General features: G+C 38.7%; 6 protein-coding genes across 6 annotated transcripts in view; all 6 read left to right on the top strand.

The window, feature by feature from the left end:
* Nucleotides 1-985, top strand: part of CBG25845 — a gene marked incomplete at both ends in the record, with an annotated part of 3,184 nt that extends 2,199 nt beyond the window's left edge. Inside the window, 3 exons of the mRNA XM_045243648.1 lie at nucleotides 365-583; nucleotides 628-791; nucleotides 839-985. Coding sequence (XP_045098860.1) covers nucleotides 365-583; nucleotides 628-791; nucleotides 839-985 — 530 coding nt within the window. The remainder of the gene's footprint in view (nucleotides 1-364; nucleotides 584-627; nucleotides 792-838) is intronic.
* A 931-nt stretch (nucleotides 986-1,916) lies between these two features.
* Nucleotides 1,917-2,823, top strand: CBG25844 (the record flags this gene model as incomplete). Its single annotated transcript, XM_045243647.1, has 2 exons — nucleotides 1,917-2,133; nucleotides 2,576-2,823. 2 exons carry the CDS (start codon nucleotides 1,917-1,919, stop codon nucleotides 2,821-2,823), a joined length of 465 nt encoding a protein of 154 aa, XP_045098859.1.
* Nucleotides 2,824-3,964: 1,141 nt separating this feature from the next.
* CBG25843 lies at nucleotides 3,965-4,676 on the top strand (the record flags this gene model as incomplete). The annotated part of the gene is made up of 2 exons (XM_045243646.1): nucleotides 3,965-3,981; nucleotides 4,616-4,676. 2 exons carry the CDS (start codon nucleotides 3,965-3,967, stop codon nucleotides 4,674-4,676), a joined length of 78 nt encoding a protein of 25 aa, XP_045098858.1.
* Nucleotides 4,677-4,945: 269 nt separating this feature from the next.
* Nucleotides 4,946-5,972, top strand: CBG09014 (the record flags this gene model as incomplete). The annotated part of the gene is made up of 3 exons (XM_002641111.1): nucleotides 4,946-5,314; nucleotides 5,369-5,488; nucleotides 5,544-5,972. 3 exons carry the CDS (start codon nucleotides 4,946-4,948, stop codon nucleotides 5,970-5,972), a joined length of 918 nt encoding a protein of 305 aa, XP_002641157.1.
* Nucleotides 5,973-6,462: 490 nt separating this feature from the next.
* Nucleotides 6,463-8,457, top strand: Cbr-kin-5 (the record flags this gene model as incomplete). The annotated part of the gene is made up of 7 exons (XM_045243645.1): nucleotides 6,463-6,648; nucleotides 6,702-6,821; nucleotides 6,920-7,461; nucleotides 7,509-7,728; nucleotides 7,772-8,097; nucleotides 8,153-8,279; nucleotides 8,329-8,457. The coding sequence occupies 7 exons, from the start codon at nucleotides 6,463-6,465 to the stop codon at nucleotides 8,455-8,457; spliced, it is 1,650 nt and encodes a 549-aa protein (XP_045093920.1).
* Nucleotides 8,458-9,216: 759 nt separating this feature from the next.
* Nucleotides 9,217-15,949, top strand: CBG09016 (the record flags this gene model as incomplete). Its single annotated transcript, XM_002641113.1, has 15 exons — nucleotides 9,217-9,320; nucleotides 9,366-9,580; nucleotides 9,651-9,742; nucleotides 9,786-9,970; nucleotides 11,007-11,396; nucleotides 11,444-11,696; nucleotides 11,929-12,627; nucleotides 12,671-12,909; nucleotides 13,010-13,441; nucleotides 13,789-14,071; nucleotides 14,199-14,280; nucleotides 14,336-14,414; nucleotides 14,456-14,692; nucleotides 14,952-15,484; nucleotides 15,801-15,949. The coding sequence occupies 15 exons, from the start codon at nucleotides 9,217-9,219 to the stop codon at nucleotides 15,947-15,949; spliced, it is 3,972 nt and encodes a 1,323-aa protein (XP_002641159.1).
* Nucleotides 15,950-16,929: the final 980 nt, after the last annotated feature.

Here is a 16,929-nt window from a genome sequence, read left to right as displayed (position 1 = left end):
TAGAAAACTCCAGCGATTTCGCTTCCGCGGCCCAAGCAAAATTGTATGAACAACACTATTTTTCCATTGTAACTGTGTAATTTGAAGTCATTCAGCTAGTTTCAGGTTTTGTCCAGGCTTAGTAACAAAAATAGACAAAAAATATGCAAAAATGACATAAACCGAAATTTTCAAAAAATTATGAAAAGTGTTCAAAGTTCGAAATTTTAATGGAAACGGTCACGAAACTAGAAAAAATTGGTAAATCTTAACTTAGTCCACATTTTTACCTATGCCCCCCCCCCTCCTTTTGACTTGGGCCCCCCCTTTTCTCATGGGCCCCCCTTGTCATAAAGAGCCAATATTTCTAATATAACTTTTTAAGTGATCCTTGTAAGCGGATCTCTTCTCATCACTATTATCTCCTCGTCTTTTGTTCTGATCTCATTGAAACGTCATCGGAAACAATTCAAAAAATTGGATACCGTATCCAATACATCCCTGAATTCAGCACTACGTCTACTATCCTGGACACTATTCGCCGAGATTTTAATTTCAGTTGCAGAGATTATCCCTTTTGTATTCATGGAATACAAAAAACATCGTAAGCCGAAGAAAATCAAAATTTCAAAAAAGATATGATTTCAGAAAGATCAACAAGTGGATGCTATTGGTTCAATCATGCCAGTAGAGTGGTCAGTGAGGCTTCATTTGCCCTAATTGAATCCTCCATTTGGAGTATTGCCTTAATTATTGACCCACTCACAAACGTTATTCTGGATACCACGGTTTCTAAGAAAGCGACAAGTCAGGTACAAAGTTAGGAACTTGTGATTGATGAACTTTTTAAAAAATTCAGATTAAATGGGCTCAAAAAAGTTTCGTTGGATTGGCGAGAAATATGACGGGGAAGTTTTCGAGGAGAAGAATAACAAATGGGAAGGAAACGCAAGTCTGTCAAGAAGAGCAAATTATTCAACTTGATACAATATCTTCTATAACATAATAGAAAATAAAGTTTTCAAAAAACATGACAATCCTGAAACAACAAAGGCTTGAAAATAGCTGTTATGCCAACAAACCTAGATGGTTGGCCGTCTGGAGGTCTAGATGCCTATAAGCTGATGCCAAATCTTGATTTACCGTGAAAACTGTAAAAGGAGGGCCCCCACAATGTCAAGTTTGAGCTCAATTATCTCAATTCCAAAAAAAAGGGTCAACTGATAAAACATTTGTGATATTATGATAAGCAATTTATCAGTTGACAACTTTTATATATCCTTGACAGGAACCAAGAAAAACTGGCTCAAAGTTAAACGTTAGAGACCGTTGTATTGAAGGTATTACGGTATACTGCTCTGAGAAATCAAAACAAGCTAATTTTTTCCAGAATCCAAAAACTCCAAACTATTTTTCCCTCTCTTTTGCCATCTGTCTTGTGCAATTAGCATGTATTATAACCCCCGTTTGCTGACAGATTGATGACGTCTTCTTCTTCTTCTCTTCATTGTCGGACCACAGGCGGTGCATCTCAAAAGAGTACACCTGTAGACACGTTGTCTCGACACCTTCCTTTTTCTCGCCGACCCGACAGGAGACTTTCGGAGGGGAAGAGATAAAAGAGAAGTTAAAAGGTTATGATCCCGACGCAATAGATAGGATGAGATGATGAGGAGAAAGAATTGTATGATTATTTTTGGAGCTTCTTGAAATGTGAAATTTCTAGAATTTCCATTTGAAATAAATAAATTTAAAAAAATCGGTAAAGAAAATGGGCACGCCGACATGCCTATATTGTCACTTCAGTTTTTTTCTAGGTTTTTTTTCCGGCAAAAAAGTTATCGATAAAATATAATCTATGAAGATAAACCACTATAAAAGTTGCTCACTAAACAAAACTACACAGTTCAGTTTTCAACTCCTTGGACCACTGAAACATGCGAACCGTTCTCCTCTTGACTTCTCTCACCAACGTCTGTTCCTCGTACAAATACATACAACTGGAATGTCATGTTAATGATGGATCAGAAGTCGTAGCCCAACGTGTTCTCGATGAGCTGAGCGATGCTGTGATGACTAGAAATAGAACTGCTATTGCGGATTGTCTCAGCGATACATTCGTCTTCTCTGGTAAAGTGAGAGGTTTGAAGAAAGGTAAAATAGGAAATAAGGAAAAGATTATGATTTTTTCTTTCAAAAAAAAATCATAGATTATGTTCTGAGAATCTCCAAACTGATTACTTTCAATGGAACAGTTACATCTGCATGGGGGAACGTCCCTCCAATCATTTTCACATGCGGACTTCAATTTCATCGTAAAACATCGAAGAGTCCATTTTCATCCAAAGAAAGGAGAAGAAGGAAAATACATTATCCGTTCCATATCGAATGAATTTGACTTTCAAGAATATTACAAACTTGAAAAGAAAGAACAAGTCGCTGTTGATTTTCTTCTTTCCTTGATCAAATCCATCAACTTCAAGGACAGAGACGCCGTGCTCACCCATATGACTGACGACTTCCAACTCTCTGCATGGAACCTATGATAGAGGTTAAGATTTCTCGTTGAAACATGTCTGATTTAATTAGGTTTCAGACTTTGTTGCTACTATGTACAGTGGTTTCCGTGACCTAAGGTTCTTCAAAGTTTGGATGAAGAGCTTTGAGTTTGTGAATGGAGAAGATGTCAAAATCGACTTACACATTTCTGAACCTTTGAACCATGACATGGGAATTCTCCCGCGGAATCCATACACAATCTATTTGTACTTGAAGTCTGTCGGAGGTGTCTACAAGGCAAACTTGGTCGAGTATCATACCGAATATGATTGGCCTGGAATCTGAACTAGTGGACTGATTGAAAAATAGAAAAATAAAATGCTTTTTGATACAATTGTATCTTCCCCCATTTTGTTTGGCTAATTATGTAATTATCCATAGTCTAATCCTGCTACTTTCAATCTTCTTTAACCATTGTCGACTTAGAATCTTTTTCGGTGCCCCGCGACATTGCTCTAGGGATATCCTTTTAAGTAAGGCCGTCTGTTGAGTTATGCATGTGTACAGTCTTGGGTGTTTTTGTGTTACCTAAATTATCTGAATCCGTAGAAGACAGTTCACACTTTAATGTAACGGGCTCCTCGGAAACCAGTAAAAGAGGACCTAAAACGTTTTGTTCTCTATTATTTCAAGTGTTGACATGATTATCACCAATTTGTGAAGTTTAGTTTTAAAAATATAGCTTGGCTGACAGCTTATAATTTTTGGTCAGAAGTTGAGGACTGTTCGGCTTTTGTATATTGACCAGGTTTTTATTGGAAGTTGCCCAAAAACGGCTGTATAGCGGGCCATGAGATTTTGGTAGAAAGTCGAAAATCCAACTAGATCGGAACCTTGTCATAAGATTGCAGGAGTTTGGTCGGCTTAATTAGCGGTCTTATCCGCTATCAGAACCTGACCAACCTCCGGTAGATAGGTAGGTACCGCCGATAACCAATGGCGGAGTTTCCAAATTTTACATGTCAGGATCAATTTTTTATGAACTCGGTTTCTTTCCTTGCAATTCGATCTTCCCCTATTTTGCGGATTTTACGTTAGGTCACATGTCATTTTTCTGTCATCTTATACACAGTCGGCATGTTTAAGGCATTTCTCTCTGTATCCCGCAACTTTCTTACGAGGGTTCTTTCCAAAAGGAAAGCCGCCAGCTGTCTTTTCTGTCGTTCAAACTAATAGTAAGAATACAAATCCCTAGGAAGATCTCACCACAGTGATGGGGGAATTCAAGAATTATAAATTACCACTGCATTCTGCACGTTCTAATGAAGGTGTTCAACTCATTTAAACTCGGCAAAACAAGCAACTTGGTACATCGAAACCGGCAGGTGCTAACTAACACACAGTGAACTCTAAATTACTGGCAAGGTGAAGAGGCGTCAGTGAGGTGAGACAGGAATGAACGACAAATGTGAACACAAGAGGATCAATGAATGTGTCAATGAAGTGTTATTGGGGCCAATTACGTCGTATGACTTTTATATAGTAGCAATGAGGGCCTTGGGGCTGGAAATTTCGGAGATATTTGATTCTAACATTTGTTATTTGGTTCTAACAATCGACAGATGTACCTGAGGTGATTTTTGCGTCACGGCTGGCCTTTTGATTATGGTACGTCGGGGAGACACGGCGGCCTTGCCGTCCTAATGGTTTCTGGGTATCTGAGCGTATTTTCGAAAGAACGAACTGATTGGTGCATATACGCATATCCCCTCATCTTTCTGAATCTTCAAACACCGTATCCTCTAATATGCGCACCTAAACGGTAAATTTTGAGCTTAATTATCTCGATATCTGTGAAAGATATCAACATTTTGTCAACTGATAAAATATTGGTGATATTACGGTGGATAATTGTTGACATATTTGATAAAGTTTCGATATCTTTCATAGGAATTGAGACAATTGAGCTCAAAATTCAAGGGTTGGGCATATCAGAGAAATTTTTACATTACTGCAACGCAGTAACTTCAATTTCCAAATGAGCCATTGCTTAACCCAACTTTCATCATTTCAATTCTCATCTTTATAATCCCAATAACAGTAATTCTCTCTTGACCCTATCCTCTACCTATCGAAGTCACCAAGCCGCCCCCTTTCGCCACGTTGCTCCTGGGAATCATGCCACCCTCCCTCCGTGACCACGCCTAGACGGTAGATCAGACACCTCCTGCCCCGCTCACAAGGCGGGACCACAGGTGTGCGTTCTTTGGTGACTGTCCCTCATTCATTCATTATCTCTGTCTTTGTTTTCATTTCCCTCTCCTTTCTTCTGAACCACCCTTCGAAGGGTTGGAGAATCTTCGAGTGCTCCAATTCCTAAGATGGATATCGATTTACCGTTTCTCCTATCTTCCAGAATCTTTTCCGTAATCTCCTAATATATATGTTTTTCAGTTCTACACCAAATATGGTCTCTGCGTGCTTGTCCTCTAGAGTCAATCCCCATTGGCTGAATCTTCATCAAATGCAGCATGAGATGGTTGTGACTGTCGGCGGTCGTCGTGTCTTCCCAATTTTGGAATACCAGCTCATGAATCTGAATCCATTATCCATGTACAAACTCACAGTTCACTTTGAGCATGTTGATAATATGAGACTAAGACAGTGCAATGGAAAATGGTCCGAGACGATTTCCACTGAGAAGAAGGAGGCTCCAAGAAAGGTTTCACATAAGTCGGGGGTTAAGGATGGGGCCAAATGGATGGCAGAGCCAGTCAACTTTGAAGACATTCGTATTACCAATCGCAAGACGTTGGAAGATAAATCTGGTTCTATTGTAAGTTTTTTTTTCTTTTTTCAGGTTTTCAAATGGTATTTCTTCTCTTTTCAGGTTCATCTTCACACACAACACAGATATCTTCCAGTTCTCACCGTGACTGAAATTGAAAGCGGATCGGAGCAGGAGTTCAGAATCCCACACACTGTTTTCATCACAGTGACGACCTACAGGGTAAGGACCTAACTAATTATGGACCATGAAAACCATTTTATCCTTTGTTTTACAGAACAGAAATGTTAATCAATACAAGATCAATATCAACGAATACTCCAAGAACAACCGTCGTCAGAGCATCGAGCAAAAAGAGAATCAAGTGCCGGAATCTACCTCAACACCTCCAACCACCCCCATGGATATTTTCCAACTATCTCTTCAAGCTTTAATTTTGTCTAATCTTTCACAAAATGCTCCAATTTACCCATCTGTCATGACTCCACCAACCCCATCTACAAGCCCTCTCAGTGTAGCATCTATCCTTGAGCCAACTCCTCCAACACCTTCATATTTCAATCCATATATCCTCGCTGGTTTAGGACTTCCTCTCCCAACCCTTCCAACTCTTCCATTCTGTGTGCCCACCAATCCATCCGCTCTCCCATTCCCCTCTGTCGCTCTGACTCCACCAAGCCTTCCTTCACCGTCAGAAGAGATCTAATTCCTTCTTCTTCTTCTTTACTCCCACCGGTTTGTTTCGGTGCCCCTCTTCTTTTTCCAGTTGTTTCTCAAATCACCGATCTCTCCATCTGCTCATAACCATGTCATTTCGAAGTTTCTCTGGTTTTTTGATGTTTAATAAATACTTTTAACAACTGTATATTTTGTTAGTTTTTCTTGGGTTTCAATATCGTGGTTTTGTAAATGTATGGGCTGACAATCTTTCAAGTCGTTATGACTTCAAGCTGAGAAAGTTCCTTAAATTTGCGTGAGCCTCTCACCTACCTAACAGCTAGTGGCTCCCAAAAAACGCCGCAAGAGATTTCCACACGATTCCCAACGGATCCCCAAAAAAAGAGATCCCAAAAAATTTGTTTTCAAAATTTTGGTTCCTGACTAAAGTAACACTGAATATTGGCAATAGGCTTCAGGTGAATTGTAAGTACTACTTCTTTATTCCACGGTATCCCATAACGTTCCCATTCAGAGCAATGAGTCAGAAACGTACTCATGAGCAGACACTGGCTAAAGAACCCTGGTATCATGGATTGTTACCACGCGAGGATATGAAAGTGCTGCTGACACAGCGTGGCGATTTTCTCGTTAGATTCACTGATCCGAAAGTCGGGGAACCTAGAAAATTCGTTCTTTCGATTTATGTGGGCGTGGCTGATGAGGTGGGTAGATGATCCTTCGAAGAATGAGGCTAGCATTCGTTTTATTTTTTCAGATACGTCATTATGTCATTCAAGAATATGAGAACAAGTTTGCTGTGGACGCCAAATGGTTTGCATCGATTCCGGATCTTCTGAACTACCACCATCGGACCAAAGAACCAGTGGCTATTGGGGTAGGTTTCTGAACATCTGGATACTTAGAGAACAGATTTTGTACCTCTTTGTACCCCCGAATTGTTGTACCCTCCGAATTACGTGCCGATTCTTCCAGTGTGCAGAATCTGTGTTGATCCGTCCAATCGGTCGTGAACCATGGGAAAAGCAGCATTCTGATGTGACATTGATTCGAAAACTCGGAGAAGGCGCGTTTGGAGAAGTTCAGTTAGGAGAGATTCGTATCGGGAATACTGTCAAAAAAGCGGCAATAAAACTGGCAAAACTGGAGGCTCTAACAAAGGAACAAATCAAGGAAATCATGCATGAAGCGAGATTGATGAGAAAATTCAAACATCCGAACGTCGTCACTTTTTACGGAGTTGCCGCTGGACAAGAACCGTTGATGGTGATTATGGAATTGGCTGATAACGGAGCGCTTGATTCATATCTCAAAAAGCATGCTAGCAGTCTCTCGATTTCAAAAAAGAATGACATGGTTCTGCAAGCGGCTCTTGGTCTTGAATACCTTCATTATCTTCATATCATCCATCGAGATATTGCTTCTAGAAATTGCCTTTATGGTGGTGGACAAGTCAAGATATCAGACTTTGGAATGTCGAGAGAGGGATCCAGTTATCGGTTGAATCCTCATAAAAAGTTGTTTTTTCAAAAAATTATTTTCTCAAATTGTTCGGAATTTTTAGAGTTCCAATCAGATGGTTGGCTCCAGAAGTTCCACGTACTGGATTCTACACACCTAAAACTGACGTCTTCGCGTATGGAATAATGTGTTGGGAAGTGTATCATGATGGCACAGAACCGTATCCCGGGATGAAGGTGGCTGAGGTATTGCCACGTGTTCAGGAGGGATATCGGATGCCGTTCGATGCAAAAGTGACAACTGCAGTTGTCAAGTATATCACTGTAATTTTTTTTTTCAATTCCAGACATTTTTCTCTCTTTTTAGGAACGGATTTGTGCTGGTACCGAACAAGAACGTGTCACAATGTCTGATGTGGTCAGGGAGCTTCCAAATCTCGACGGATTCGAGCAGGCTCCGGCATCCAACAGCTACTTTGAACTGCCAGGAAATAAAACGCCGAAAGAAGATGTTCAAGGATCGAAGCAAGCGCCAATTGGGAATATTCTACCGTACCCGTCTCAGCCAGTAGTCACTCCAACTGCTTTTCTGAACAACAATGTGCTCCAGAATCCGCCCACTCGTGTTTTAGAAAGACAGGAAACGACGTTAGAACAAAGGAAATCAATTTCGAATAGTACGGAAGATGGGAAGTGAGTTTTTGAAGAAGTTTTGAAAGAAATACTTTTGAAAAATTTGAATTTACAGCCGGAAAAACAAAAAACCAGTTCGTACTCGGATAACAAGCTTTGGAAACTTCCGTACGGATCAACCAACCGGCACAACCAAAACTCAATCCATGTCGATGGCCACAAGGGCTCAGGCGAATGCAAAAGTGAGTAAAACACAATTTTTTAATATTTTTGAAACGTCGAATTTTGCAGAAAAAGAAGAACAAACAAGCGTCATCGTCATCTTCTGTCGACGCTCCATCGTCAGCCGGATTCTCAATGCTGAGCATTTTTCAGCGGAAAAAACCGGATAAGAGCGACACGAAGAAGCCAGAAGAGTAGAATAAGAACTTGACATGATTATTTTTCTGAATGAATGAATGAATGCTTTGTTTGTTCGAATAGAAGTTTCTGGAGTTCTGAACAGCAGATAAAAAGAACTTTGAATCCCAAAAGTCTGTAAATCTGAAATCTATGAAGCCTTGAAGCTCGGAATCATCGAAGCCAGAAGGCCAGAAATCTGGGGTTCAATCAAATTATGAAAAGTTTTGTTATTCATATCCTTTCACTATTTTTGACGTTTTCCCTTCAACCGGCACTTTCATCCTTCAGCCCAAATTTACAATTTTCAGCCCTATATTCAGGGATTCCGGATAGAAATATCTAGTCATCTTTCAGACGACAATGGAGGGGATTAGAACTGAAAACCCAAAAATAGGGATCATTCTAAATACTTCTATCAGTAGAGCATCTTGCCGAAAGTTCTCGAACTTCGATTTGAAAATATAATATTACATGTGTTGCCTTTTATGTCCCTATCTCTCTTTTACGACACAAGGCCATAATAAGCAATAAGCAATAAACACAAGTCTTGTAATACTAATGTTTCTACATTGCTACTCTCCTGAATTTCGGTCTATCCCTTCCTCTCCGCTTGTCTTCTCCTTCTTCCCCTTCTTCTCTCTTATTAACGTTCTCCTTCTCCTTTTGCTTTGAATTCAAAACACGCGCCTTCTCCATTTGCGCCTTCTGGTTGCCATGGTGATTCTAATATCCCACTTCTTCGGACCCTCTATTGTTTTCTCGATTTAAAACTAAAAAATGGATCCCGACATTGAGAACGAACGAATCGAAGACCGCAAAAAGTGGGGACATAAAGATGTGGAGCACTGGAGGGCAGTATCCAATGTGCATTATTATACAAGGTTAGCTCAATTGTATTTTTTGTATGTATTGACATATTTTTCCAGAGAAGGCTTCTATGGAACAGCAATATTGGTTTGTGACGGAAGGCTGGCTACAGTTCAGGACGTTCCACTGGCGATTTTGAAAGGAGTTTGCCTGGTTCTTCTAGGGAAAATTCCAGAGGCAATTCGTCATTTGGAAGCATTTTCTAATGACCAAAATTTTTCTTTGGGAGCACTTTATGCACTAAAATGGGCTCATGCAAGCGCTTTCAACCCAGGTAAATAGGGAACATTCAAAAAAGAGCACTTGACTCTAAATGTCAAAAATATTTTGTGAGCCATTTTCAGACAGTAAATCTATCGTTGAAATTGAGGCTGAAATTTCAAAAACCGCAAGAAACGAAAAAACGCCTTACACTTCGTATGCATCGGCGGCAGAGGTGAGTCTTCAGATCTCTTCCGATTTCACAGAGAAATCTCTAGGTCCTCTACTTTGCCGGAGAGTTCCAAAAGGCAAAGCAAAATCTGGATATTGCTGGGAAGCGATCAACGGAAAAGCATGCGAAATATTACTGTTTGATGGGTTGGATTGATTTGGGTTTGGGCAAAAAACAGAAATCAACTCAGGAATTATTTGAGAAAGCTGGAGGCCAGGAATATCCGGATGGGTGAGTGATGGTTTATAATGCTGAGCAATCAGGTATTAAATTTGTCCGTTAACTCAAAAATTGTTTTAAAAAACATCAAACGAAATTTTTCGAAGAATTTTGATAGTTATAAATTTTAAAAATTCTAAAAAATTGGAAATTAAGGAAATTAAGAAATTTTTGGTATTAAAAAATCCAGAGTTTAGAAGTTCGGGAATTCCAATACTCCGAGTTTCAGAATTTGAGAAATTTAGTTATTCAGATGTTCGTAAGGATCTTGAAGTTCGACAACTCGAAAACTTAGAATTGAGCAAGTTTAAAACCCTAGGAATTCAGAGATTAGTGGTTTCAGGCCTCCTGTTATCAAGAAATGGGGAAAATCAGAAATCTAAAAATTAAGAAACTTTGAAAATTCTAAAATTCGGGTGAGTGATATGGTGAGTGATGGTTTATGACAACAAGATATGACTATATATATGTGTCAGATTATTCTGAAAATGTTGTAGTATTTTTCATCGAACAGAGCTCCAATTCGGTATTTGAAGGACTGAAGTCTGCGGAAATTTGATAATTCTAAATTCAGAAATTTGAAAATTCAAAAATTCAAAAATTTCAGATATCGAAAATTCAGAATTTAGAAATTCGGGAATTCGAATATTCCAGATTTCAGAATTTGAGAGAATCAGTAATCTAGAAATTCAGACGACCGGAAATTTGCAAGATTGAGAAAAATGCGGAAATTCAAAAATCCTGAAACCTTGAATTTCAAAAATTCGAAAATTCAGAACCTTCGAAATTCAGAAAGTTGTGATTTCACCCTTCTGTTATCACGAAACGTGGAAATTCAGAAATTTTAAAATAGAGAAATGTATAAAGCTTTGAAAAGGCAAAAATTTAGAAATATGAACTTTCGAAACCCAGAAATGTCAAAAAATTGGAAATAGAAATATGGGATTTTGGAGACTTGGAAACTAGGAAATTTCGAAATTAGTTTAAGATACAGTAAACGGAAGCCAATTTTTGATATATTTAAAGTAAAATTCTTAAAAGTTTTCAGAAACATCGGTCGTTGTAAGATCCTTGAAGGCCACCACTCTGCATCTGAAATGAGAGTTGCTGCAAATGAATTAGCCATTTCCACAATTCATTTTCTGCCAGGACACATTGAAAAAGCAAAAGCCCTAATAATGTTAAGAGACTGGCATGGAGTGATGGATTGTATTGTGAATGCCGATCAACAAGAAGGAAGCAATCCATACATTGAGATTCTGCGAACCACTCATGGCATCTGCTTCGCTGGAGAAGTATCTCAATTGAATCGAACTCTTCAGCTTCTTTTGAAAAGTTTGGATGACAATGAATCAATCAACCACGCTCTTTATGCAAAAATCACAAAATTGATTGTATCGATTAGTGGGAAAAATGAGAAGATTTTGAGACATGCGAGGTACTAAATAATTGAAGATACTACTAAAAAACTCAAAAAGTTTTCAGAGACTTCCTGATCCGAGCTTTGAAGCTATCTCGGAAACCCGACTATGTAGCTCTTTCACTCCGAATTGCATTTGGATTAGGAGATGCTAGAGAGGTTTCTGTACTTTCCCAAGAGCTGATTGCATTGGATTGTGAGGATCCTTATGCCATTTTGTCGTCGGTCACCTCTATGTTGATGGTCAGTCGAGTGTCTGATGCCAGGGCTCAATTCGATATTATGCCAGCAGCCCATCCGAAGCTGTTAGAGTCACCGGTAAGCACAGGGTTCATATTGCTGTGGAAAAGTGGGCGGAGTCAGGGGGATTATCCTCAATTGCAAGACGTGCCCGGTATTGCCGCGCAGCTTTTTTGCTCATTCGCCTACGGTATTGAAAAAAATCGTGCGCACTTTGCAAGTTCGGCTCCGCCCCTGACTCAGCCCACTTTTCCCGGTAAATTTTTTCCTCGTATTTTGAGTTTCCCCTTCATTTACAATGGTTTTGCAGTTCTACTACCTAATCGCCTCAGTACTTGCCAAACACAGCAAGGATAAATCGTTTGAAAACTTCCGTCAACACATTGAAAATCTAATTGAAATGCTTCGAAACCAACTGCAATCCTTCCCATTTGGCATCGATTATCTTTTGTTATTCAGTTCGGATCTCTTATATTTTGCCATCGAACAGTGCTTCGATTTCTATCCGTTGGTCCCAATGAAGGCTCCAGATGACACGATGAAGCTAACTTCGAAGATGCTCCAAATGATTTATGATGTTGCACCTGGTCTGGCTTATTGTGCATTGCAATTGGCAAGAAATTGCTATTTGGTTTCAAATACAAATGCAGCTGAAAAATGGATTTATAAGGCGCTGGAGAAAGATGACTCGTTGGCAGATGCACATATTCTAAGAGCACAATTGATTCTGGATAGAGGTGGAAAGATTCAAGATGCTGATGATGCACTTGTTACTGGATTGAATTTCAATTTCAAATTGAGAGAGACCTCACTTTATCATTTGATAAAATCGAAAACTTTCAAGAAGAGAAACGAGAATGATGAAGCGCTCAAAACACTGAAAATGGCATTGCAAATTCCGAAAAAAGAGATGTCGAACAATCTATTTGTACCCAAGGAATCTGCGGACACACATAAAATTTCAGTGCAATTGGAATTGATTGACACGTTACGGCAAACCAAGAGAATCGTAAGAAAACATGTTTTGTAGTTCTACAGTAACCCATTTCCAGCAAGACGCAGAAGACACAATGGCAGATGCAATGGCTGAGTGGGCGGGGCAACCGGAGCAACATCAACTTGTAATTGCTCAAGCTCAACTGTATCTAACCAAAGGACATACTGAAAAAGCATTGGCAATTCTGAGAAAAATTCAACCGGGTCAATCGAATTTCCATTTGTCTCGAATTCGAATGGCGGAAATTTATTTAGAAGAGAAGAAGGATAAACGAATGTTCGCTGCTTGTTACAGGTCTAAAATTCTGAAATTTTGGAATTCAGAAATTCGCAAATACTAAAATTCTGAAAATCTGAACTGCTGAAATTCCGAAACTTGAAATGCATTTTTTCAGAGAACTTCTAAAAGTCGAACCAACTCCTGGATCCTATTCCCTTCTCGGCGATGCTTTCATGAAAGTTCAGGAGCCAGAAGACGCCATTAATTTCTATGAGCAAGCTCTGAAAATGCAATCAAAAGATGTGCAATTGGCTGAAAAGATTGGCGAAGCTTATGTGATGGCTCATCTTTATTCGAAAGCTGTTAATTTTTATGAGTCCTCTATGAATATTTATAAGGATAAGAATATGAGGCTGAAGTTGGCCAATCTACTGTTAAGATTGAAAAATTATGAAAAGTGCGAGAAGATTCTACGAGCTCCATTGGACAGGGAACCGGAGCCATCGGATACGGAAACTATCCAGACGCATATTCAGTTTTTGTTGCTTTTGGCAGAGTGTCATGAAATGGTTGAGAATATTCCAGAAGCCATGAAAGATTTCGAAAAGTTAGTTTTCCTTTTTTGTCTGTGTATCCGGATGTCTTTGTTGTAAATGTTTGCCGAGCACCGTATGTCCTTTAATACTCAGAAGCCCACCCAAGCCGTCAATTTTGAGCTCAATTATCTCGGTTCCTGTAAAAGATATGGAAATGTGTGAACTGATAAATTATTTATCATAATATCACCAGCATTTTAACAGTTGACACATTTTTGCTATCTTTCACAGAAATCGAGATAATTAAGCTCAAAGTGAACGGTTTGAGTTGGGGAATTTTGAAAGAAATTTGAACAAATCTCATTGACTAGAGTGCAAAGAACGAAAACTAATCAAATTTAAAAAAAATAATTTCCAGAGCCAAAAGCCTTCACAACAAAATCCAAGACAAGACCAACACGACGGGTCTTCGAAAAGAGGGTGCGAGAATCTGCAATCTCCAAGCAGAACTCTATTACCGTCGTCATGAATTTCCGCCAGCCATCGAAGTCTGCAAACAAGCTTTACAGTTTTATGAGACAGATCTAAAGTCGAATTTATTGTTGAGCAGAATTTATAAAGACGAAAACAAATGGACATTGGTCCTGCAGCCATGTCAGGCTGTCCTACAAGTTGATCCTCATAATGATGAAGCTAATTTGGTAATTTTTTAAGGACTTAAAGTAGGGGAGACAGAAAAAATTTCGGAGTTTTTTGGAATCATTTTGTGCATTCTGAAGTGATGGTGTACAGTGTTCTGAATCATATTTTAATTCCCTCTATTTTCAGATCCTCGCTGATTTCTACTACATCAAAAGCGAAGCTGATCATGCAATGACCAGCTATATAACTTTGTTAAATAAAAATCCTCGTAAGATCTTTTGTCTGTCTGTGTATCTGTTTGTCTTATTTTCACCTATTTTCAGTTCACTGGCATGCTCTATTCCGAGTCGTTGAGTTGTATTGTCGAAAAGGAGAACATCATAAAGCAGATGAATTTTTGAAGTAAGTTTTTTTCAAATACTTCTTGCAAAAAAAAGTTTAAGCTCGGCTCGAGACGCGAATCCTCGATGTGTAACCGAAGCTGGATACAGTGTGTGTCGTGGACGATTCGAATGGTATACTGGTGATCAATCTCAAGCACTTCGATGCTATTCGAGGGCTAAAGACTCTCCAAATGTTGTATGGAGAGAGAAAGCGTTGTACGCAATTATCGATATCTGTTTGAATCCGGAAAATGAGAAGATTCTCGATGCGGATAGTGTGGAAAATGCGGAGCAGAAGTGAGTGGAAATTATCGATTTTTGGAAGAATAGGTCAAATGATTTAATGTGATGAAACCATTGAAAAAACCAGAGCAAATCGTCGGAAAATTGAGAAAATAGGAAAATACTTTTCGAAATATGCTCAAAAGATACGGTAGTTTGCTCTTGCGCCTTTAAAAGAGAATTATGCCTCGTACAAATCATCATGCTCTTTTTTGTTTGAAATGTCCGGAAATTCAAGAATTGATAAGATTTTGAATCACAAATAAACTTCCAGAACGACCGAAGAAGCGGCGGATCAGCAAAGCACTGCACAAGTGTATCTCGATCTTCTTGGGAAAGTAGGACCAACTGAACGCTATCGACTGGCCCAGAATTTCGTTCGAATGCATACAACTGACAAAAATACAATCATGGCAACCATCGACGAATTCAACAAAATGGCATACGCTGCTGATAAATCAATTATCAGTGTTGCGGCAATTTATGGAATCGCTAAAGGTTATTGGCTTCTGAAAAAGCAGCAACCAGCTAAGCAATTATTGAAATCTTTGCATGGGAGAGTATGGAATTTCGATGATGCCGAATATTTGGAAAAGTGTTGGCTTCTGATGGCAGAGATTTATGTGGGTGCGTCGAAATGGGAACAGGCTGGAACGTATTTGGATCAAGTGTTGAAATACAATTGTAACAGTTTGAGAGCATTTGAATTGTATGGACAGGCGAAAGAAAAAGAGCAAAAGTATGTGGAAGCAAGCAAGATTTATGAGAAGGCATTCAATACGACCAATCAGAAAAGTTGCAGTTTTGGTTAGTTTTCGTTTAATAGTGGTGTGTGGTGAAGTTTTGTATTTCTTTATTTTGTACAGAAAATATAGTAGGTTAACATAAAAATAAAGAAAAATACTCAAAAAAAAACCTTTATGTCATGACCTAGATTTCCATTTTTAGGTCATGACCTAGGTTTGAATTTTTAGGTCATGATCTAGATTTCAATTTTCAGGCGTGACCTCGATTTTAATTTTTAGGTCATGACCTAGATTTCAATTTTAGATTCCAATTTAGATTTCAGATTGACCTAGATTCCAATTTTTAGGTTGTGACCTAGGTTTTTTTTTCATTTCAGGCTACAAACTCGCATTCACTCTACTAAAAACTCGTCGCCTGTTCCTTTGCATTGAAACTTGTCAAAAAGTTCTGGATATAAATCCACAGTATCCGAAGATTCAGAGAGAAATCATGGATAAGGCCAGAGGAATGATCAGGACTACTTGACCTTTTTTTATTTATTTTTACATTTTCATTTTTGTAAATAACAATAAAGCTTTTTCATATTTTTTAGTCTTTTTTGAGTGTTCCTTTTCCCCTCCCACTCAGGTCAGAGACTACTTCCATAAGTTTCAAACTTTGTGCTCTGACCCAATCTTCTTCTCTGATTTCTCTGAACTCTCTTCTATTTCTTATCCATTGGGGATCTCTGTTTTTTCACCCGAGTACTCTCCTGCGTCTCTCTGATCTGTGCATTCTCTAGCTTTTGCCACTTGGCTGAAGAGTTTGAAATCATATTGACTTGTCTCAAAAGATAACCCCCTTTCGTCTTTTCTCAAACCCTCCGATTTCCTGTTTATCAAATTGGAACACTTTTTCTCAAATTTTCTGTCGTTTGATTTAGAAATTACCAGATTTGAACAGCCCGTTAATCCAGGGGATTTCCTCATTTTTCTCTGTAAAAATATGATTCTTAAGTGGATTTCTTGGGGGAAAAGAGCGAGAAGCAACTACGCACTTATTCGGAGGGTAAATGTACAACACACAGACAACATTCCCTTGTTTGAATACACTTTTTTCTTGCAAAAAAAAGGTTTTTACCGGCACAGTGATTTTTGGAAATAGATTTGTCTGGGTTGTTTCGAATTCATAATTTTCTAAAATCAAGAATGTGATTGAGACCTTGTTCCATTTCTTTTTGAATTTTCAAAAATTCTTTGATTTTTCTAATTTTTTGAATTTGGAATTTACTCCCTTCTCGAGTTTCTAGAAGTTTTTTAGAGTTCTTACTGATTTTTAGCAAAATCTCTGTTTAAAAATCTCTTTAATTTTCGGCTCCTGTCAAAGATATCAGAATTTTGTTATGGCGCGTTCAAAGTTGATTTCCAGGAGTAATTTCCTGGAAAAACACTGTCCAAAGCTGCCATTGTTTTCCAGAGGCCTCCGTTTCGAGACCCGCCGTAAATCGACATGAATTAACAGGAAGA

The sequence above is a fragment of the Caenorhabditis briggsae genome, assembly GCF_000004555.2.
Source record: "Caenorhabditis briggsae complete genome, chrIII, whole genome shotgun sequence".
NCBI classification, from domain to species: domain Eukaryota; kingdom Metazoa; phylum Nematoda; class Chromadorea; order Rhabditida; family Rhabditidae; genus Caenorhabditis; species Caenorhabditis briggsae.
This window is presented reverse-complemented; position numbering and strand designations above follow the sequence as displayed.